Genomic DNA, 23220 nt, shown 5'->3' with positions numbered 1-23220 from the left:
CCGTACGCTTTCGAACCGGCACGATGGGCTTTCACGACATTTCCTAGCGCAGTGCCGTCGACACCGCGAAAGTCGAAATGGGCGTGCAATGGTGCTGCTTCCGTCGAAGCACGAGTAAAACCTGCAAGATCAAATAGCCGAAAAAAAACAAACAAATTGTATCATCTGATGGAAGGCGTACCTCTCGCAGAAAGTAAGGACGCCGGCTTTCCAGTGCAAGGAAAGCACCTGCTAGCGTATTTTGTGGCACAACCGGTGCGCGAGTGCACTGCACTGTACAACCTGCTCAGTGATCGCAAAGCAAAACACTGCGGTTTTATTTGGCTTTCCCTGCAGGTGGGCCGACCACCGGGGCGCCTCGGTAATTTGGCCGTGGTTGTAAGGTCGATACCGGGGGAAGTCATCCAAGGAGAACGGAGATAGGGCATTGCCTGTAGTTTCTTCCGCCTTGGGGATGTGCGTGTAAATGCGCAGGTAGCAAATAAATAAAGTCTTCGAGCGCAACTTGAAACTTTACGGCGCAAGAAATAAACGCACGGCATTCCAAATGTCGGGTCCGTGACTGAAAGTTTAAAAGAACGCTTCTGCGCGCCTGGACAGCACAGTTGAGTAGACGCTTGCTACGAGATGCGACCGTAAGTTGTAGTCGTTGTAAGAGTGTGAGAGAGCTGTTCGCGCTTGCCTCAGCAAACAATAATAATAATAAAAAAACTAATAATAAAACTTGGAGGACGCCTCGCCTTTAAGAGTGGAACGCGATAGCATTGAAAGATACCTGACTGCTTCTCACGCCTCCCGGCAACTGCAGCTTATGTAACCGAACTGCTTACTGGGAAACGCTGGCGGCGAACGCTATGCACGAAGGAGAGCTTTCTGCTGGAAACGCGGCCTCTTGCGTGGGCCGCACCCGAAGGGAGTGCACAGCCGCGCAAAAAGAAAATTACATAATTTTCAGATTTCTGTTATTGTTTCGCACTTTTATTGTTTAAGTCTGAAAAGATTTAACACAGAAGACATGCTCGATAAGTGTTTTGTTTCACGACATTTGCTTGCGGGCTGTCACTTTCAATATTCCGAGGAATAACTTTGTCAAGAATGTAAGACAAGGTATGAGCAACTTTAGTTATGGAATGGTGTGGCAATATAACCTGCACATACCGCATGTCATATAGCAAGGCATGGCATACAGGTATACCTTTTTTTTTACAGCTTTTCTCACACGCAGAGAGAGAATCGCACATCTATGTAAGTACCCATCTTTGCTGCAGGCGTTTCTGCCACACCTGCCATCTCTTGATGTAAAAAAAGAACGCTTCAGTGCATGTACCTGCTATATAAAAAATAAACAAATAAAGAAGTCGCAGAATAAATAAAAAAAGCCGCGGCTTCGGGGAAGTGTGCTCGAAAGAAAATACAGATATATAAATATATAGGGCAATTTTCGCTCGCTGACAACTCCGCCGACGCCGACACTTGATTCCCTGCGACACGGCGCCCTTAGCGCCATCGCGTTAAAGAGAATGTAAAAGAAATTTAATGACACTGCTTTCGTACCGGGTTCTAATAGACGGCTCGGCACACGTTTTACCTCGGAAAACGCGGCTGTAAGTTATTACTTATGAGCCGCTTTGCCGGAAAATGGCTATATTGGAGCACAGTTTCATTGTGTACTAATGAGGCACCGTGTTTCCTAACGGTGTTCATTTCCGTAATACATTAGCGTTTGTTGCGAAATACTGCCTCGTCCGAGTGTAGCAAAAGCGCCTCCTCTTAAAACTGAGCGATAACAACGTGTGCATATTGCACACGTGCATACTGAAAATCCTCCAAACACTGGGATCCCAGTCAACCTACAAAGCTCCCGCTCTAAGCTACAGAAAAAAAATAATAATCAACTATGCGCACATATTTCACAATGGTATCCATCCGCATATGTGTGCCTGGGGAACATATAAAATGTGCCCAGAGAAAAGTTGCTTTACTCGAGCTGTGAGCGTAAGGCACAGTAGTCATGATTAAGGGGATTTCAAGCAGAATAAGGCTGCGCTGTGGGAATGGGAAGACATGGTGCGAATTGTTTTGCCCAACATGCAGATTCAGCAGTGCTACCGCTCTCCCACCTCCCACCTTTCTTCCCAAAAATGAATAAACAAAGAATAAAGCAAGCACAATAACACGCATCAAAAAGTTACTCAGTGGCAACCCCTCTGACTTCTCGTTACAACAGCGATGCCTAGGTCACTTATACTTACGTTACGGAGTTTCAGGATCTACTTCATATATCCCGGACAGGTACTGCAAGTAGGCGCAAGTAATTCATAATTCACTACACAAAAGTTCCACGTTGGCCCGTAATGGAGTCAGATGGGTTCTATCGCTCACAGTCTGTTTTTATTGCTGTGCTTGGCAGCACGGTGTTGTGTAATCGCAGCAAAGGCTACGGGAGCTGAATGCTAAGCTCGTTTTCAGCGATGGCCTCCGGGGGTACCGAATAATTAACGTCAGAAGCAACGGCCGTAGTTTGTCTTAAGAGCCGCTCCTTCATCTGCAAAAGTGGGACACGCGGGGAAGCATACGGCGATATTTTGGGCGAAAAAAAAAAAAGCCAGAGGCGGCGCAAAAGCAAAAGGGTAACTTCATAAATCTTAAATGGGCTGTCACGGCAGCGCCTGAAGCCGTTATGTTCGCTACATGGCTACAGTGTAGCATGATTTAGTGCTCAATCGCTAATCTTGTTGTGCGCTATTTTTCTGCCACAGATATTATTTTTCTCTAATTTCTCCGTCTTCATCACTGCGCCTACCTGTTCTGATTCCAGGCGCCGAGAGTGAGCAGATGCTTTGTGCGGAGCTGCATATTAAAAAGCGGTAGCCAATTTATTTCGTAACTAGTGTGGCCGCACCATTTATCAACAGACTCGGCTCCTCTTTGGTCACTTCTCTTATTGGAAGGGTAACCTGGTGATGATGATGGCGGAAGAGGCGTCGTCTTCTGTATGGAAACAATTTTCAACAGAAGACCTGTCAGGCACCTTCACATAAAAATGCACGGTAGCGTGCGCGCTACGTGATTAATGCCTCGTCCGTCGGTTCGGCAGACAACTCCCGATTGCGCAGTGTGCAAAAAACTGTCACTTCTGCTGCGCATCAAGTGCGCAAAGCTTGGATCGCAGATCACTCGTAAGGTTGCACATTAAAGGCAAAAACAGAGGGAGGCTAGAAAGCAACCGGCATTGTAGTACCCAAGCATCGTCAAATTTGTGCACGCGGACCACGGGATGAATTAGCAGAGAATCGCGATGGAACGCTGTCGCATTCAGGAACAGCTTCTGTGACATCGTTGCTGCAGGTGCTCGCAAAGTGTAGTTACGGCCGCGTTTCGATGGAGGCTTCCCAAAGGAAAAAAAAAAAGAAAAGTAAAACGTCCGTGCACTCACAATGATGAGCAAGGGAAAGCAACCCAGATGTCCGGGAGTTTGTCTCGGAGCTCTCCGCTGTAGCGTCTTTGTTGTCCTATACGCATTGCTCTGTTAGAACACTGCGCAGCGAAGGAATGCTTTCGACACGGACGTAATGAACAAATACATTAGACACACATGTAGCGCAAACTGTTTAACCGCATTGTCAGAACATTTGACAGTCTTCGCATCATGTTTTCCTAATGTCTCTGTTTTTCACGTCCATGTCGAAAGAATTGCTTCGCAGCCCACTGTTCGATCACCTCAGAACCAACTGGCCAACTGCAACACACTGGCGCTTGGGTGGCTTTCCTAACCCGTTTCTTTTTTTTTATTCACGCGAGAATGTGTTGCGCTCGAGATATCAGATAGCGCACGATTATTGAACGTCGTCGTTCCTTTGACAGGCATGGAGCCGTCGATCAGTTTGCAGGCGTGCTAGCAGATGATAAACGTAATAGGTATAAAAATTACCTCGTCATCGCAAGCGTATGGCGATGATCAAATGACGCATGCATAGATGTGTCCATATGCAAGCACCAGGTGCTATTCGACGACCGCCGACATCATTCGTTGTTGCAGAACGCTGTACCTTAGTTCAGAGGGCACGAGTTTGTCGAATAAACTGCCGAGGGCGATGTCATTGATCGATCACTTTTTCTGGATTTCACATTACTCAGCCCCGGACACGTCGGTGTGTACGAACGACAGCGTTCCTGACACTGTTACAAGATAGCGAACTTGGCTAAGTGCCAGGATCGCGGCCGGCGGTACACCATGGGTATACTTCGATGCGTCCGGTGCCGAGTCAGGCAAAATCTCGGCAAAAGCCATCGTATCCCCGAAATTGATCGCTCAAGAAGAGCGCCCCTTATTTATAGTTTATTTCCAGTCTCTGCCTGGTCCTGCCTGCCTGGCCGGCCTACCTTCCCGCCTGCCTAGAAGGAGCGATGTTGACCATATATTATAATGGTGGTGAAGGTGGTTGTGTATAATGTCGCAAGTGGATCCAGTCTGGCAGAACTTTGGGCCGGCATTTGTCCTTGACGAATGTCGTCTTAGCTTATAGCAGTGTCTCACTACAACTGGCCATCGAAATGCGCCGTTGTAAAAAGAGCAGAGCGGTAGAAACCGTGCCACTCGCAGAGATGTGGAAAGATGCAGCATCCATAGGAAGCAAAAGACGCTCGTGTAAACGCACGAAAGTGTTCATAAACTTATCGGAATACCTCCGCTGTGAATACATAAAAAAATACTTGCCTTTTCACTGCATCAAAGGGTGGTGTTGGGCTACTTGATACAAGATCATTAAGTACGACGGAAACCAAACATGTTTCAGTGACTCTTCCTGCCTTTATTTTCATTTACAGTGGAATGGCATTGGAGCGGACGCTGCCATCTTCTCGCAAACTCCCCTATTGCGATGCGCACGACGTCATACTCGTCCGCTGCACAACTATTGCTTATTGTGGCCCCCGAAATGCACGCAAAGACGCCCCTACTCTTAGAGTCTGTGTATGGCGTCAAGCCTTGCACAACTTACCCAGCACCAACGCTGCGCGACAGCGCAGTGGTTGGTGCGTCCAGCCGTGGTCGCCAGCGCAACGGAAGGGGCGGGTGGACAGGCACAACGCAGTTTCGAACTCTTAGCTGATGTCGCAGCAAAGGACATGTAGATAACACGAGTGCGACAATCAATGGGCGTACCTCTATCTGTCTCTTCTTTCTTGTTCCGTTCCCTCGCGCTGCCTTTCAACTAAAGCTTTCCCTTGTGCCTGTGGGACAGAAGTTCCGTAAATAGGGATAAAGTGCCTCAGAAAGGCTGGCCAACGCTTCTATAGGTGGACCAACCTTTGGCGTGCGAGAAGTCCACCTATCTTAACGTTGGCCAGCCTTTCTTAGAGTTTTTATCCCTACTTGTGTGAAATCTGTGACACAGTGTGCTACTCCATCTGTCGGTCCCTGACTTGACATTGAATTTTTTCTTGTGCCTGTGTTGTAAGGTGGTCAGTGATGACTCGCCTGCAAGCCTCATAGCAACACCAAGAACGAGTGTTACATTAAGCTGAATTTTCAGATTTCAACTGTGAAATACCAGAAACGCCAGCCTTGCAGTTTTTGGCTGTATCTACTCCGAACCGGAGATGCGGTTCTCGTGCGAAATTCAATGAAGGATTCATATCTTTCGCTCATAACGAATGCTATATAGCAGAGAAAATGAATGTTAGAGTTTCCTTTCGTTCCAATGTGTTTCATGTGAATTCTGCAGTAATCTGGTTTTTCCTTTCTTCTTTTTTGTGCATTTATGGCACAAGACTTCAAGTTTGACTGTTTTACTCTCGTCCCATTGGAGCGTGGGTTTGTTATTTTTTCAGTACATATCTGTCCTAAACGACAATGAGCAGCCAGCGCTGCATAAAGGCGCCACTATCTCCTAAATATCACGTAACAAAAGAAAGACGCTTTTCACTATCGCATAACTACAGATAGAGTATTCAGCAAGTATTTCACCAGACTGCAATTACGTCGCTCTAAAGTGTATTTCCAAAGGCGACTGATTGTACATTTATGTCGCCGATAGATCACCTGTTGATATGAACACTTTCTCCAGTTCATTCATTCATTCATTCATTCATTCATTCATTCATTCATTCATTCATTCATTCATTCATTCATTCATTCCAAGCTGCAAGAATAACTTGTGGCTGCCGAGGTGGTCTGCTGTGTCGGGGAGTAAACATACGCACGCAATCAGATATGACACGTCACAAGAAAATGTGGCATGTTTATTCGCCTTTTACGCAACCAACTTCTCTCAATTTACATCAGTTTCTTTAGGAGCGTGTTTATGTACAGTAGCGAACAAAGCACAAGAAAAATAGAATATATGTATATGCCTATGTACAAATATATACGCTATATTTACACCACACACCACGTAGACACTTTCTTTTTTCTTTCTTTTTTTCTCCAGTATGCGCGCTCACCCCCACGACGTGCAATCTCCACACAGTATCCACAAGGAGAGCATACACACGGGAACACGGCTACAAGAAAACGAGATAATGCGAGATGACGCGGCTCCTGGTCGAGATTATGTACACTCACGCATGCGTGCACAAATACATGGAGGATGCATCTTCACGGCGGGCGCAAGACAGCAATGCAACGGGCACACCACTCTCGTGAGGTCACATGCTAGAGGGTTGTGGAATAAATTCAGGCGCAGTCATAGACGACGCGCCGAAAAATTCGAACTCACCGGTGCGCGACACAAGAAGGCGGCAAGCGCGGCAACCAGATGAAACTCGGCAAATATGGTAAGCCTATTTACGAGTTCTCCGTGCGCGGTCACGCCTAGACCTTGAACGTGAGATCATCTGAACCAGTAGGAGTAAATCAGAGGCAACCATAAATGCGCAAGGTTTTTAAAACAAATTCTCACCGCATTTCTTTTTTTTTTTTACTGAGTATGCTGCAACGCTTGTATTTGCTGCAATACGTGCTTTTTTTTTATGGTTCCGGGTCGAGGGTTTCTCGACATCATGCAGCGAAACTCGGCGAATGTCGGCAAATGGCAGCAATGGTATAAAGAAGAGAAAATGGGGAGAAAAGGAGAAGATACGCCAAAGGGAACAGATTGGGCAGTTATCGGTTCTTTATCAGCGCATGTCAAGCGAACGCGCTGCTTGCAGTTACTATCAAGTGACAAGCTCGCGTTCATTTCACCCTTATTATATAACAGTGCCTATAAACATAGATTGATATCCTGGGTCGAAATTGATCCGGAGTACACCACTGTGGTGCTAAATACAGTAACTAGATTTGCTTTGATTGACCTAGAGTAAGCGGGAAGACGGTTTCCTTCATTTTCCATTTCCTACATTCCCTAGTCGCTGGAGCTCATTTTTTTTTTTATGATCGTGATAACCGGCCCTTCAGTAGCCTATTTTCCCAAGATATTTTCCCATGCACTGAACTGCAACAGACAAACACCCGCCTCTTGTATCTATAGTCACAATACCATGCTTTACTAAAATGCAGAATTAACTCTCCCAAAGCTACACCCTCCGCGATTTCCTCTCCACTAGCGTGCAACCGTAACTAGTCAGGTGAACCAATGTAATATCCCGGACAGCGTTCTATTGGCCGCCGCTCACTGAGACGCATGCTCACATTCACTTTCAGATTGCTGTTCATATAGGATGATGAGTGTCTTGCTCTCACGCAGAATGCAAATAATAATGAGAAGAAAAACGCGCCTCCTTTCACAAGCAATGTTTTCCATTAGCGCAACGATATCCGTGCGAACCTCCCTCGGAGAGAATTGTGCGGATCACTTCACGTGTACAGCGAAATCAGCTCTAACACGAGCAAAAAGCGAGCGCACGTAGTTCAAGCAGCGTTATGTCATCCGGCACTATTTTCAGCACTAGGCATTGCGAACAGTTAAACGGCTGCCACGGATAACGACTTAAGCGTATTTCTTCCTCTTCTTCTATTTTTTTTTCTCAGAAGAATCAAGATAGCGTAGCGAAGACGACTGGCGCGCGCTTTGACTGCATCGCCAACGCCTTCCCTGGTCGAGAAGCCTGGCCGTCAATCAACCTTTCCCGCGCATAGTTTTTTGTGGTCATTAAACAATGCTACAATGGTGCCGAATAGACGCCTTTGAGAGTTTCTTGCCTCATTTCATGCGTGAAGGTTGTCTAATTATAGGATAGAGGAAAGTTTACTGGAGCTGTAGCACTCGCGAGAGCGATACACACAAGGCATTTCTTTCTCTCTCTTCAATACGCCACTAGAAGGACGTTCTTATAACATGCTACGCACTACATTTTGCAAGGCGACTCGCGATATACGGTGGCTGTAGAGGGACGTCGGGAACAGGAAAATAGAGAGACAGTACATGGGCGATGCAAGAGAGAGAGAGAGATAGAAAGAGAGAGAGATCAAGAAAGAGAGAGGGAGGAAGAGTAGAGAATAGACATCTGTAATATCACATTGAGAGAGAGTGTGTTGAAGCGTCAAGCTGGCCTCATAAGTGTATATACTCCTCGCACCGAACGCGACATCTCGACGCCTGGTGGTAGAATAGAGAAAAGCAAAAAAAAAAATAATAAGAGAAGAGACGAGGAAGAATGAAAAGAAAACGCAACTGTTGGTCATCGCACAACGTAAGAAACACTGGTGATAATGCCTTAGAATAAACTGATAGTGGGCGCGGATGTCACTCATAATGATCGCGCTTTTTTTTCTTTTTTTCTGACCATGAAATAAAAGTGACAGAAGTGAAATTTTTGATGTGACATAAAAGAGCCGACAAAAGAATACTAGCTGGAAAGGAAAATGTGCGGCCCAAGTAGACGGCCAACGAAAGCTATGAACTTATCCCCATTAACAAAAACGGTGGAATTCGTGACTTTTATAGCAAAACCTCAATATGTTCAAGGGTACAGCGTAATATTGGCTTCAGTGTAACGGCGATGTAGTAGACAAGATATTGTGGCAAAAGTGAAAGCTTCTGTGGGTCTTTACGAAAAAGAAATCGCTAGGCCGTCCCTAGCGTAGATTTTGCTCCGGATGGGCGACTTCGAGGACTGAATACGACGACGCAATTCCAGCTGCATCACACCACGGTACGTAGCCAAGGCGTCAGTGTTTCAGCGTCAGAAGCAACATATCAGAAGGATCTGTCGTCTGTCGGCTGCGCCGTCTAGCCATATACGCTCTGCGAAAGCCGGTGTTTCGGATGACAAGTGCTGACTTCCTATGCCACCGATGTAAAAGTGAAGAGCCGGTGGCGACGCAACTCTCGCATTCAGGAACCAGCTAACTGTGACGTCATAAACTGTAGAAGCTACTGAACGAGGCTGAACAGTTTTCGTTATTAAAAAGAATTGAATTCTGTTTTACGAGAAAAATTTACGCAGCGAATCATTTTCGCATAGCAAGAAATAAAAAAAGGTAGAAATTCTCACGTAGCAAAATCTGTGACGTCACAGCGTAACGTAATCCATGACACAACTTGGGCGTCCGAAAAGTCAGAAAAGGAAACTTTGTTTTCAGCTGTGCATTTCTCAGCTGATAAGTAATCCCTTCCTGCCAAAGAAATGATGAACCGATTCTAATCAAGTAATTTTTAAACATAGCCTCAACAACACCTGACCGCATGATCCCTTTAGGACACACCACATAGTTTATTTAGTCTTTCAAAAAGCAGTTGCATAGCATCAAGAACGGAATGTGCGCGGGGATACGATAACACAGAAACAAACAATGTGAGCGCTTCATAGGCTGCGTTCATGTGGCAAGCACAATTCGTTACTCCCGACGTAAGTGGCGCATGTATCCTCGCTTGAAAGTAGCGTCTACCGGTCAGGCCTAATTAAACAAGCGCTCATTAGAATCGGGCGCAACAGCTCGGTACCTCTATGAATTTCAGTACATCTGAAATACGTCCGTTTATAAACATACTAACAAACACTAATTTGACACATTCAAAAACGCCGTGACTAGAACAAAGCGATCCTTGGAAGTGCGGAAGAGCGATTTCTCACACGAGGCTCGCTCGACGATCACACGCGAGCCGACATATTCTCGCGCGTATTCACCTTGTGATGAGGAACGCAGTGAAACAGAAATTAAAGTACGTAATGTTAAAGCAATAGCCACGAACAGGTAGGCTAAGTGCATGCCAGAGGCAAAATATCTAGCATCGCTGGCAAAAAATGTTGCTGAGCTACCAGAGGACTCACTTTTGAATTCTTACGGAAGCCACTTGCGCTTCAGTGCTCCACATTGCAGGAATGTAGATCACCGTTGGCAGTCGCCCGCTGGCCTCTAGCTTTGCGATGAGGTATGCGTGTTCGTGGCGTGCAATCATCGTCTCCAAATACCTAAGCGCACGCTGGACACGTTCCTTCTGTGTGGCACGGGAATTTCTTTAAACGCACGATTAGCTAAGACCACCAATACTCCGAACCCACGCCGCCGGTGAACATGCCCTGAAGAAAGGCTAAGGATTAATTCTGGTAAGCGCAAATATTTCTTAAGTGTGCAGCACGTTTGCTATGATTTCAAGGTTAATGAAACTGCCTCCTGCAGAACTAATTTGCCACTAGAGCTCCTAAAACCAACTTAAAAGTTCTGAAGGCTGTTTAAAACAAACAAGAGGAATGAAAAAAAAGAAAAATAATAAAAGAACGATTAAAACTCAGTTGCAGGTCACTATATTTGTAGGTTCGTAAAAGTTCGGCAAAGTAAGTCACAATATGAATTATGAATGTGCATCACATCAGAAATGCTATGGATGACTTTCATTAGGATACAAGCACTCAATCGCCTTTCTCCTCAAATCAGTAATATGTATACATTTATGGCCCATTCAAACATCCATCCCCCCCATATTTTCTTCCCTTCACCTCCCCCTTCCTCCGGACGCCGCTATATTTTCGGCGTCTCCTAGCGGCTCACACATTCTCATCTTGTCACATAATTATTCACCTGTCAGAAGACTTTAAATATAATAAACCTTTCAATATGCATTCTTCATGACTCTGTGTCACTCAGAACTTCGAAAACACTCCTAATCCTATTCTTTCTTTTGCCGAGTGATTGACAGATATTCGCCACGATTCTGAAGCCCGTTAACGCGTTGCATTCGTCCCATGACAGCAATCGGTTCGGCAAGGTTAGGGAACACGACTTTGGCGTGCCGTAGGAGTTTGTGACGCATTTGGAGACAGAGTCCCGCAGGCGCACATTACTTTACAAGCCACGGCATACGTATACCATGCTATCAATGATGGACTTTCAACAAAGACAATGACGATATAGTGCCCCAGTGTGGCCATCAAACATCCTTAAGAGCCTAGCATTGCGCCATCCATCCCACAAATGGAAGATATATATATAAAAACAGAGGCCAGCGATCAACAGATATTTCTCGAAAAGTCAACAATCAATTTGTAATGGCAGCTCGGAGATGGAGATAATCGACAACCTGTTACGAGCGAGCTGACGCGGTTAGCGTCGGTGATTGAATTTGAAGCCCTCAATGAAAACGATCGCAACGTCGTTCGTTGGCAATGGTGATTTCTGTCTATGCGAGACATCCGGCCAACATTTTCGCAGACACAACACGAAAGAGAACAGCAACAAAAATGAAGGGACGCGGGAACAGAAAGAAGACGGGGCACAGGTAATCAGGCATCCCTGCAAACAGGCACTGCTGCCAAAACTTCGTTGTGAAGTTCTCGGCGTTAGCTCTTTCTTTTGTTTCTTGAGTTGCCCACAGCGTCTTAGCGTAAGAGGATCCCACACGGCAGTATGATAAGAGAAAGGTCAGCGCGGCACAGTACAGCCGCTGCGAAGGCTCACGCACGCGCGCATCCTCGCGCACCCGGCACCCGGCGACCTGTCGAGAGAGAGAGAGAGAGAAAAGAGATCGGGGTTTGAGAATTTGCCGTTCTCGCAAGACTGCGTTCCCGAAGCAACGCTCCTGGTATTGGAGCGAGTTTACGCGAGAACAAGTCGCAATAAGCAGGAACGCGTCTTTTGCATTTGTAACCTTGGCGTTTTCGGAATGATGCAACTGCGAAAAACTGACATTTTTCTCAAGTTCAGAGCTACGCCTTAAACCTATTGCACAAGCGCACAAGACAGTGTACCGTTTTAAGCTGCAAGCTTAGTGCGGAAAGCACTTGACTTTCTCTTTAATTGATTCGAAAGCGTCAAGTCGCTCATTGAGCAAAAAGGCTGGCGTCTGGCGTCTGTCGCGGCGAAACGGCACCTAAATTCCCATTGGCTGCGACCCCACGTCACGTGCCCTCCTCGACGGAGTTCCCATTGGCTGCGACCCCACGGTGCGACCGCGCCTTGACGGAGCAGAGCGGGCGAAAGGGAACACCTGCTGGCAGCGGTAACGTGCCGGATGTTGCGTGCGGGGAGAGGGCATCGCCGCGACGCCACGACACCCACCCTCTCGCTCTCGCAAGCCTGCGCTATCCGCACGCTCCTTGCCCGCACAAGATCTCTCAACTGCGTTCTAACTGCGCCTCGGTAACGCAAAACAAAACGTGCCAAACGTCTCAACGAGCCCGCTTCCGCGCGAGGAGCTCATAACTGGAAGGACCGCTCAGCGGCATTCAATCGGATATTAATGCTTTCGTATTCACAACTCATAAGTGCTTAGGTGTCCTCGGATTTCTGTTTGTTAACCCTCTCAACCATACATAAACTACTGCGCTCAGTAGTCAGAGTGACATCAGCGACCTACTGGCTTAAACGGCACTGTTGTTTTTTTCTCTACACCTTGTTTAGCAAGCAGCTCTGTAGTGATCCCACATTGCAAGCTGGACTAATTGGCAATAAACGTCGTCCTCATTTATTGACCTTTTTCCTCGTTCGTGTCGCAACGTACGACACAGGCGTGCCTCAACAGTGGTTGAAAAGAGGACGTGCCCCAGGCCAGAACCGGAGACATCTCTCGTGCAACCATTGTTGATCACTCCAAGCTTCTTTCTATCCTGTGAATCGCTGCCTTGCTTAGGAAAGGTACACGGCCTTTATGTATTAAAAATTTCACGCAGAACCCATCTAACAATGACTGTCGAAGTAAATGGTTTTAACATTCAAGCAATGCAGCGACACACTGTACTGATACTACCGAGACGCGTCATGTATAAGCCGTGTATTACAGCCGGGCTCCTCTCTCACGTTTTCTTCTGAACGCGCTGTGCCATCTAGCGGCGCGGGCGCGAAATCCCCCTTTTTCTGTGGCCTCCGAGATTTCTAACGGTGGGAATTCTGTAATCCCTTTTGTGTCACGTGCAAGTAAATTCTGTGTAAACAGCTTTCACTGTGCATCAGGTGTGTCTTCCGCGCTCGCATTGTGTCGTATTTCAGCCTTCATCAGCGGTGGAATGTCAGACGTATTGCTAGGTAAAAGTCTAGCCATAGTGAGCTTTCATCAAAAACTGCGTATCTTTCTATACGTTACCACATCGCTATGAATGCGCTGCTCTCTCAAGAGGCATACTTTGTAAGTTATTTTTTTCCTCTACTTGATGTTTTGTTGCTCAAGCGTGCGTGTTCATCGAACACGTGATGGCTATCGACGCGATGTTCACGGTGCACTGATCAGTCCGTCAATTTTACTTTTCTAATCGACGCAAGAAGCGAACTGCGCTTACCTAAAACGGAATGCATCTTGGGCTGTTGGTTACCTCTTCACGGAAGTCGTCTTACAACCATTCGAAGCCGGGGCCATTGCCGGCTTGTCCTGCGAAGAGTACAATCCCAACTTCACCTTGAAGTCGCTGATGCAGCCAGTGAACGAGGGTCTTCGCGTGGGGAACGGGTTGTAGTTCTCGCCCAGCGAACGCCTCGGTGAAGCCGGAGGGGTGACCCGCGTGTCGCCGACGTCACCCGAAAGAAATCTTTGTCGCCGAATCGACGGAAGCGACGTCGTCGTAGTCCCGTCGCCGCCGACCACACCCGAGCCACAAGACTGTCCTGGAGTCATCATGGTGGCGTCTGTGCTCAGTGACCGAGCGGTCTTAGGCCTAGCCGATTCTTCGCCGGAGTGAGCTCCGAGCGCCGTCGCTGAGCCCTCGGACGCACAGCGAGCACCTCGCGTCGTCGATGTCGCGTGAGCCAGACTCTCGAAGAACTTGGAGGCGTCGAACTTGAGCGAGGACTTGCGGGGTGCCCCTTCGGGAGACCGCGGATATCCGGCAGGCGCTTGCGCCGAGTCGTGGTCCCCGGAAGCCTCGTCCACGGCCGCTTTACTCTCGCTGTCGGCCACAGTGTGCACGCCAGAGTCCGGGGACACCTCCTGTCCCAGCAAAAATGCCGATCTTCGAAGTTCCTTGTTAGGAGACATTAGGTGCGAGCTCGAAGTGCTCGATTCGCTGTACTTAACACAGTCTTGGCTCATCTCATGGCTGGCTTCCTGACTGAGGTCCTCGTCGGCTTTCTCGAACGTCATTTCGTTCAGCGTTGTGAGCGTGTTGCAGGTGAGCGATGAGCCGCGTCGCTTCTCCCCGGGAAATATCGACTCTCGGCCTGACGACGAGTCGTAGGGCAGCAGCCGGCTATCGATAGATTCCTGGCTGGCCCTGAACGAGCATGTCCTGTCGTCTCTCATTAAGCGAGGTCTGGGAGGTACGCCGTCTCCGGCTGCTGCGTCGCCATCGTCAGCCTCTTCCGAGATGGACCTCTCGTAACGAAGTGACGACTGTTGGTAGTCGGTGTCAGACGATCTCCAGCTGACGTCGTTAGACGTGTTCCTGCTGTCGTACTTGTAGTAGGACCATTTTCTCAGTTCTCGCGAGGACACGCTAACCTCGCTACTCGCCGAACCCCGTTTGCTGGAGTCCCTGCGAAACCTGTCCAGTTCTGTTGAAGGCGAGTCGCCGCTCGTTTCGTCCGAGGTATTGGTGCGCTTCGGTGGCCACCGCGGCGGAGACCCTAGCGATAGCTTCCTGTCCACGTCCTCTGAGGAGGACCTGTCAATGTTGGGCGAGAGCCGCTGCGTACCCAGTTCGTCAGTTCCTCGTCGGCTGGTGTTTCGCAGTGCCATTCGCTGAGCCTGCCGATCGGACAGCGCCGACTGGCTGAACTTTTTGGACAACCTCTGGAACTCTTCGTCTGAAATTTTGCAGTTATTTGCTCGCTCGTCAGACGGTTTCCGGCTACTGGTTTCCGACGGCGGTGGCGGTCCGCTCGACGAGGACGTCGTTAGACAGGCGTCACTTGAAGATTTCCAGCTCGACGCCTCGGAGGACGTCCTAATGTTGTATTTGTCCGAACCGGAGAGCACCATGTTGGAGAACGTGTTTCTCGAGCTTTCTGTCTCCGAACTTAGGGAGTCGGGGGCGTGCTTTTGTGGACGTTCCTCTTCTAAAGAGCGCGACGAGTCGTCTACCGTAGAAGACACCTCTGCTAAAGAACTGACAGTTTCCACCTTCGAGCAAGGTTGCTCCTCCTCCTCTTCTTCTTCTGAAGACAAGCTGACCGACGAAGAGTTTCTTGAGCCGTCGCTCTCGTCATCCGGTTTGTAGGAACCATCATCGTCATCGTCTAGGCTTATCGGTTCCCGGTGCCTCACCAAGGCAGCGCGGGCACCCGACTTTCTTGTCGCGGCAGTCGCAACGGGCTTAGACCCTTCGGCCAGACGTCGCGGAGGCTTCGGCTGCGCGCTCTCAGCGTCGAGACCATCGTGGCGACGCTTGGCCCGCCTGTCGCGGCATTCGTCCTCCTCGGAGGACGACGAAGATGACAATGAGCTGTCGGAAGTGTCGTCGTAAGTTCCGTTCTTTAACCGGCGCGAGGGCTTCTTTTCCGGCACAGATGGCGGGACCTTCGAGTCGGCGTCGTTGACTTGCTTCTCGGCGCTTCCCTTTCTGGCGGGAGGCGCTTCGTCGGGCGACGAAGACCTGTTGTTCTTGTCGTCGCAGAGTTCTGTGGAAGAAGAACTCGAGCTGCTGCTACTGTCGTCTCTCCCAGCCTTGAGCTTCTTGGCTTGCTCCCACGAAAGCGTTTCGACGGGGATTGGGTCCCTGGTGGTTACTCGAGGCGACGCCTTTCGCGCGGCCTTACACGCGGCGGCGGCTGAAGCGGAACGGACGCTGGCAACTGGTGAGCTCGAAGGCGATGTAGTCGATGTTGTCGAAACCGGCACGGCGATACGAGGAGACACTCGTGTCGTAGTTGTGGCGCCACTCGCCAGTGTCGTCGTGTGGCTGACCGGCAAGCCGCTGGGCACAGCGTGCGTCGGAGGCGGCGGCCGTGACCTACGTACGATTGGCTTCTGACCGGCCAGAAGGTTGTTTACCGGAACACCGGTCGATAGTCTATGGGGACGCGCCGAGGCGGGAGCCTGGAGGCTGCCTGCGAGCAAAGTAATAATATGACAAAATTAACACCCCGTCGAAACTCAAGCTGCTATAAACACGAGATACCGTACTTCTATATGTTGATGTTTATGTCAGTGAAAGCCAATTAAAAGTTCACTACTGAGACACACGATGCATTGCACTGCCGAGTATAACAAGTGAGGGCCGCGAATAAAAAATCTGGCTTCAAATCGTCCCAGCACAGTAAGCAGGGAGAGTAGGTATGATGGCGTCATTCAAACAAGTGCCACAAACACGCGAACCGAGAAGTGTCTTCTGCGAAGTGTCGTTCTCTTTTCTTGGTCCGTGTGTTCATGCGCTAGTTTTCATGATTCCACAAACGTATCACGTCACGTGACTGTTCCTTGATTACGAAGGCGGGTGTTCTGCGTTTCCACCCTTTTACACAGTACACACAGGAGGCTCACCTAACAGCCAACCGACTCCTAGCCAAATTTTCTTGCAAAGCTAGTACAATGTGTGCAGGGTTGGGAAAACTACAAGCACCGCGAAAAAAGAAGACACAGACAGAACAAGCGCTGCAATCGTCCTGTCTATTTCTCTGCCCGTCTGTCTGTGTTTCCTTTTTTTCCGCACTGCTTGTACCTTTCCCAACCATGAATGTATACAAACGCACCCATATTTTGGCAGTTTCAAATATAATGTATAGCCATAGACCATGCAATACTGTGGAACCCTTTACCCGACGCTATTGTTGGCTTTACCCTTAAGCCTAACGTTAAGCCTATACAGAGTCCTGAATATTTCGCTGCACGTGTTCGAACAAAGGTTGTGCGCTGACCGCTGCACTGTTCTTCCTCAAATTTTGCAGAACGAACGCATTTTGGCATCGACTTCGTTTAGTATAACACTTGCACGAGTACTCGCCTGTTTTCTTATTAAGAAACTAGTGCAAATCTGCCTGCACTTATGGAGATGCGAGCTGCCGCCGCAAAGGCGCAAGCATAAACTTGTCTCGACGCCCACAGACAGCCGCAGAAAGCAGCGTTTCAGGGAGGGCAGTCCCGTATTCCAGGAGCGGGCAACAGGCGGCAGCCCTGTCTCAAATGCTGCTTCTAGCAAGTGCCGGCAGGCGGCGATACAAGTCTGTGCTCGGACCGTGGCTATGCGGACACCATTTTTAGGATAGACGAAAGCGGTTTCTCATTTTGTCCCATTTCTCATTTTCATTCTTGTCTTAAAAAACAGGCGAGTAATCATGCCAAGTGTTGTACTAAACGACGTCGACGCCAAAATGCGATCGTTATGCAAAATTTGAGAAAGAACAGTGCAGTGGTGAGCGCGAAACCTTTTTTCGAACACGCGCAGCGAAATATTCAGGACCCCCTATGTCGGTTTAACTCAGTCACCTGGTTAACCAAGTTAGCAGTTAGGACTACGCCTAAGTTTAGGAAAAACTCGTGGGACTAGATTTACCTGCGCGCTTCTTGTACAACTGCATGTCACCCATCACACGACGTTGTAAGCAGGTTCCAGGAATAAGAGCGAGCAAGTAGGTCCCTCAGGCAGGCGAACATAATATATAGTGAGGGATTACGAATTTCTACACAACTTTATCAAGTTGAACAAATTTCTTTATGTACAGAATAAAAGCGCCAAAAGCAGAGCAAGCTATTAAATTTGCTCACTTGTCAGAATGATGTGCGCTTGGCGTTGCCGCTGTCTGAGTCTCGAGTACTGTCTCTTGAGTGTCGAGATGTCCAGTGTCATCCGGCTCGGGTCCAAGGGGCTAGGCAGGGAAGCGTGGACGGCTCCCTGGCCTAGAAGTTTTAGGACGAGATAAAGAGAGCGCATTTAGTTTGCTTAGTGTACGCAATGAATTAAGAATCCGTACTTATAGCCAGCCTTTACGCTAGTGTATAGGCTTACGACAGCCAAGGTAAACTTTAATCTGCTTATCTCATTGTCGTTAGGGTATGTTTGCTCAATTTCAGTCGCAATAAGCATGAAGATATATAGTAATATTTCCATCTATTCAATGAGACGAAGGTCGAGAAAATAAATCTGACAGGTTTCCCGCTGCAGGAAAGAACGCACACGATATTTGTAATACGGTTTATGCCGATACCGCAATAGACAATAGAGCACTTATCACGCGTTATTTTGGTGTCAGGAATATACAGTTTCGTTTGCACACGCATATGCACATAACGTAGGCAGAGAAATACATACAACGTGCGTAAGGTGCAATAACTTCATACAAAAACTATCATGCAGAAAAAGAGAGATAAAAAAAAACTGAACCCAATCATACAAAATGATATGTTCAATCGAGATCTATACCATCATTCGCTGTCAATCCTTTTTTTTTTTTTACGCGGGCGCGTCGTTTGACCACAGTTTTCACGACATTCACATTGCTTTCAGCTAAACTGGCGCATCGCTCATCAGTTCCGTCGCACAGTCAGAGGCCGTTGCGCGTGGTACGTTGTTGCGTTCACGGTTTGTGTTTACCAAACATGTACGTACGAATTAGGTGCGCGCTGTTCCTAGACAGCTTCGCTTGCTCACCTCTGTTCTTAGCCACGAGAAAGGCGTTCGAGATGCCGCAGAAGGCAGCCGCCACCATCATCTGGTGGTCCGAGTCCGCGTCGTTGTCCTCGTCGTCACCCAGGAAGAGCCAGAGCCCGTGGCGGCTCGGCGCCGTCGGAGGCGGCAGGGGCCTGATGTTGTACGTGTAGCGGTCACGCAACTCGGACAGCTGCGGGATGGGCACCCTGGACACGTCGCAGATGGCCTGCAGGGGGCGACACCCGCAGTCCGATGGACGAGGGGCACGCGCGGGCCAATCCGTCACAGCGTCGGCGACACAGACATTTGCGAAATACGTTCGATACGCGAAGTCCGCGGTCAGTTGGAATCGGCGACAAACCGGTGAATCGCGCCAAACCGTGGGGCCCATGCCCGTTTGCCAGGGGTTGACATTCGGAATTCGACCCGGCGGTCAGGAACGAAGAGCGGCGCAAGTAAAATTGCAACCCAAGGACGCGGCCGATGACAGTTGGATTTCGTTGAGAAGGTGTCGTGATCCAACAAAGGCAGGAAGGTCACCGATCCGAGGATCCGGGAAGGATGGCAAGCCAGAGAATGGAAGGATGACGGGGAAGTCGTCACACACCGAGCAAGCGGATCCCCGATGCAGCAGTTGGGAGGAGTTGTTACAGGGGCCGTCCGATGACGTGATGGCGAGGACATGGAATGAGAGAGCAAAAGAAGAGGGAACACGGATTAGTAGCTGAGACATCATTACATGTACACGTATACAGCTACAGCAAATAATCGTTAATATTTTAAATGTGTAGCGATATCCTAGCGTCACAATCTTCTTCACTTGTCCTACATCAGGCTTTCTATAATAAATGCGCGCTGCACCTACATGCAGTGCACCTAACTATATGGTCTATAACGTAGCTCGTCTGGCACTCTCCGATTAAATCCTGTTTTCAAAGGTCAGAGCGTAGAGGTAACATTCAATCCATATGGTCTTCAGCAGCCCGATTTTGGTTTCAGTTGTGAATAAAATTACGCGAGCTTCAGATTTACAATGAGATTTAAAATTTTGCACTTTTCAAGCTTCAGTTTACATCTTTTTCGAACATCGCGTACTTGCGTAGCCTCTAGATAATAAGCAGCAATTGGCGAAGTTCACTGAAGGCAAAATCGGGTTCTCAGCCCTGTAGTTAGGTACCTAGTCCTACAAAGCTTATAAGCGTCTAGACGGGCAGTAAAGAATACTAGCTTCATAACGCTCTTCTCGTTAAACTGATTAAAACGATCGTATGCGAGCACACGAGAACTACAGGCGTCCAGAAATTTAACAAGCGCTTGTTAGAACATCTACAAGATTTTGTACGTGGATTAGGCTATCGAATGCCACAGCGTCTGCATTACATCCGCTAATCACATCTAGCTACATCATTCACTATAGAGACTGTTTCTCATTAGATGTGAGATGTTGGAGCCTGTAGGAGGCGCCAGATACTCCTCTTCTTTCACATGCTGGACATGCTGGGCATGCTAGACGAGCCCTAAAGCGGAGTCAGTCTCACCCCGATGAATTCGTGGGGGTCCTTATGTATCAAAGCTATATGAAATCACTATAGAGACTGTTTCTCATTAGATGTGAGATGCTGGAGCCTGTAGGAGGCGCCAGATACTCTTCTTCTTTCACATGCTGGACATGCTGGACATGCTGGATATGCCAGACGAGCACGAAAGCGGAGTCAGTCTCACCACGATGAATTCGTGGGGGTCCTTGACGCCGAACTCGACCATCTCCCGGGTGAGCACGCCCATCACACTGTAGAACTCGTCCGCGCTTCCCACGGTCATGATGCGGCTGTCCGTACGAGACATGCAAGGAAGAAAATAAAATGAAACAAAACTGGCTTCACAATTCTCAAGTTTAGGTGAAAACGTTTCAACAAGCCGTGCTTAGAAAAAACCTTCTGGAAGCAGTTTAATGTTGCGCGCGCCACTGCAATCGTTGAGTCACAATTTTAGTGACGAATGTGCCTGTATTTTCCAGAATTTCGTCGTATGATATCGGTGATTTAAGACGTCGGCGATGATATAGCAGTGAAGCCCGCCATGGCAAAATCGTCGAAATGACGTTACGTTATGGTAGCTAGCTTCATCACTCACGAAATATATACTCCTACGAATCTCATTGTGTTTCTCTCTTTTTTTTATTTAGAGCTTTGCATCGCGATTACGAGACAAACCTTCACGATACCACTGAAGGCTGGTATTCTTGTATTCTACATTTCTCAATAGCGTGATGAACAAGGAGAATAGTTAACACGAACTTGGTGACCTCTGCCAGCATCAAGATTAAAAGGGGTTCCTCTTACATGCCTTCTTTTTTCCTCATCATCGTCATCACCATCGTCACCGAGGAGCAAGACGACTGAGTAAACGACGCTCTGACACGGAGTAACCCGCGGCTCATCTTCACTTGCTCATCTCGGCACCAGCCTGCATCTCTGTGCCACGCCATTCGGAAACAGATCACATCGCAGGGATCTCAGCTGTCCACACTGTTATTCACGTCCAGATATGGTTACACGGCTTTGCTATTCGCGAAGGCGAAGAGAGGCAGGCGCGTAGAACACCGGAGCGGTGCAGCGAAGTGCACGTCGTGCGGTGAAGTGCTCACTCTGCGAGCCCCTCCCAGATGGTGATGGCGGTGCGCAGGAGCACCTCGTTTCCCTCCAGCAGGATGAGGTCCCACACGCGCACCACCAGCGAACGCGGAAGGCACGTGGTGAACAGCGTCAGGAACCACTGCATCGTGAACACGTTCGTCAGCGGGGGCTCGTAGTTCAGACCTGCGCAGGAGAAGGGCACGCGCCCACAACGTGTTAGCTATGAGTATAGTTGGTCTCGTTGCTTTTTATGCATGTGTTTATGCGCGCCTGTTCAGAGATAGGGCATAGGACGAAGAACACACGAAAAGGTCGTTAAAGGTCTCGAAATGTCCTAAACCTGAACCATCGTAGGTTCGGGAGTTCGGTATATATCGCGGAACATCTTAAGAGATTGTATTACACGCCGATGTTTGACAACACACATGCAGTGGGTAAATACAGGTCGGAGGAAAAGCATAATAATACACTTTATGACGCTTCTTGAATGCAAAAAAGCAGACAAATGCATCAGCACTTATGTCGAGCTCTCTCTCTCAAAAAAAAAAAAAACTTCCTTGCTTGAGTAAGGAAGTTACAAACAGGGATAAGGTGCCTTAGAAAGGCTGGCAAACGTTTCGACAGGAGGGACTATCTTCGTCAAAGGACCGGTCGTCCTATCGAAACGTTGGCCCGCCTTTCAGAGGCGCCTTATCCCTGTTTGTAACATTTATACCACGTGTACAGTGGACTATTCCGTCTGTGGGCCCCCTTTTTGATTTTGCTTGAGCAAGTGGATGCGTGGAAAGCGTGGGTGATGGGTGAGCACGAGCGAGGTCTTCCCGAATTTCCACGCGGATAAGAGAACTTCAAGCATGCAATCTTTCTTGTCGTAAATACAGTCGATGTCGAGCCCTCGTCTTGCGCACTTTGGGTCTTTGCTTTCTTAGCGCTGTTAACCTGCCTCACAATGCCAGCAGTCAACTCGCCCAGCTATTTCAGCAACTGTAGCGCAAACAAACGCACAAATTGGCAGTCAACTATACATTTGTCTTGAAAAGTGAACTTGTGCAGCGCAAATAGACAGGACGACATAAAAGAACACAAGCGAACTAGACGGTCGCTACGTCACCCGTCTAATGTCGGTTGTGTACGTTTCTGTTTTGTAGGTTTGCGTTGCGCAAACTCAGTTTTCAAGATCAATGTACCAGCTAGCCCGTGAATACCTTGGGCACAGAGTCCTATCGAAGTTGCAGTGTCCCGAAGACTTAGTAGAGCGTCTGTCAAGACGAAGCGATGTTCCAAATGCCTAGCGCATGACGCAGCTCAAGAAACCTTCACGTAAGGTCAAATTGGATTGCAGGTTCGCTGTAAAGGTCAGAAAACTCGTGCAGGTTTGAATAACACGTTGCAAGTCTTAGTACACATTTCACACCCTGCAGAGCGATGATTGCACCTTGTGCAGTTCGAAAAAAAAAAGTCGATCGTATGGGAACAGTTTCTGCTTTATATTTAGATCGAACCACAGGCAAGCCTTCGGCTATCTGTTTGGTAAGTGCTTGTATTTTTCTGCATGCAGCATGTGATAATAATAAACGCAGTAACACACTATTCCTTCGACTGAGAACTCAGTGCGGCGGGAGTTGCGCCCGAACTCCCCGATGCCGCCAATTCTGCGCAATATTCCTACAATACCGTCCGTGTCCCCAACTGT

At 48.4% G+C, this 23220-nt stretch overlaps 1 protein-coding gene across 3 annotated transcripts in view; it reads right to left on the bottom strand.

Annotated features, from left to right (window-relative positions):
• Window positions 1-10872: 10872 nt before the first annotated feature.
• LOC142585548 (uncharacterized) overlaps window positions 10873-23220 on the bottom strand; it is a 209922-nt gene continuing 197574 nt past the window's right edge. For 2 of the 3 annotated variants that reach the window (XM_075696381.1, XM_075696383.1), the window contains 6 exons: window positions 21539-21710; window positions 20614-20719; window positions 18892-19117; window positions 18009-18140; window positions 13654-16354; window positions 10873-11876 (listed from right to left, as the gene is read on the bottom strand). In XM_075696381.1, the coding sequence (XP_075552496.1) occupies window positions 13683-16354; window positions 18009-18140; window positions 18892-19117; window positions 20614-20719; window positions 21539-21710 (3308 nt within the window). In that variant the 3' untranslated portion in view covers window positions 10873-11876; window positions 13654-13682. The remainder of the gene's footprint in view (window positions 11877-13653; window positions 16355-18008; window positions 18141-18891; window positions 19118-20613; window positions 20720-21538; window positions 21711-23220) is intronic. The other variant, XM_075696382.1, reaches the window with a different exon arrangement.

The sequence above is a fragment of the Dermacentor variabilis genome, chromosome 6, assembly GCF_050947875.1.
Source record: "Dermacentor variabilis isolate Ectoservices chromosome 6, ASM5094787v1, whole genome shotgun sequence".
Taxonomy (NCBI): Eukaryota; Metazoa; Arthropoda; class Arachnida; order Ixodida; family Ixodidae; genus Dermacentor; species Dermacentor variabilis.
The sequence above is the reverse complement of the archived record's forward strand: the minus strand, read 5'-3'. Positions and strand labels throughout refer to the sequence as shown.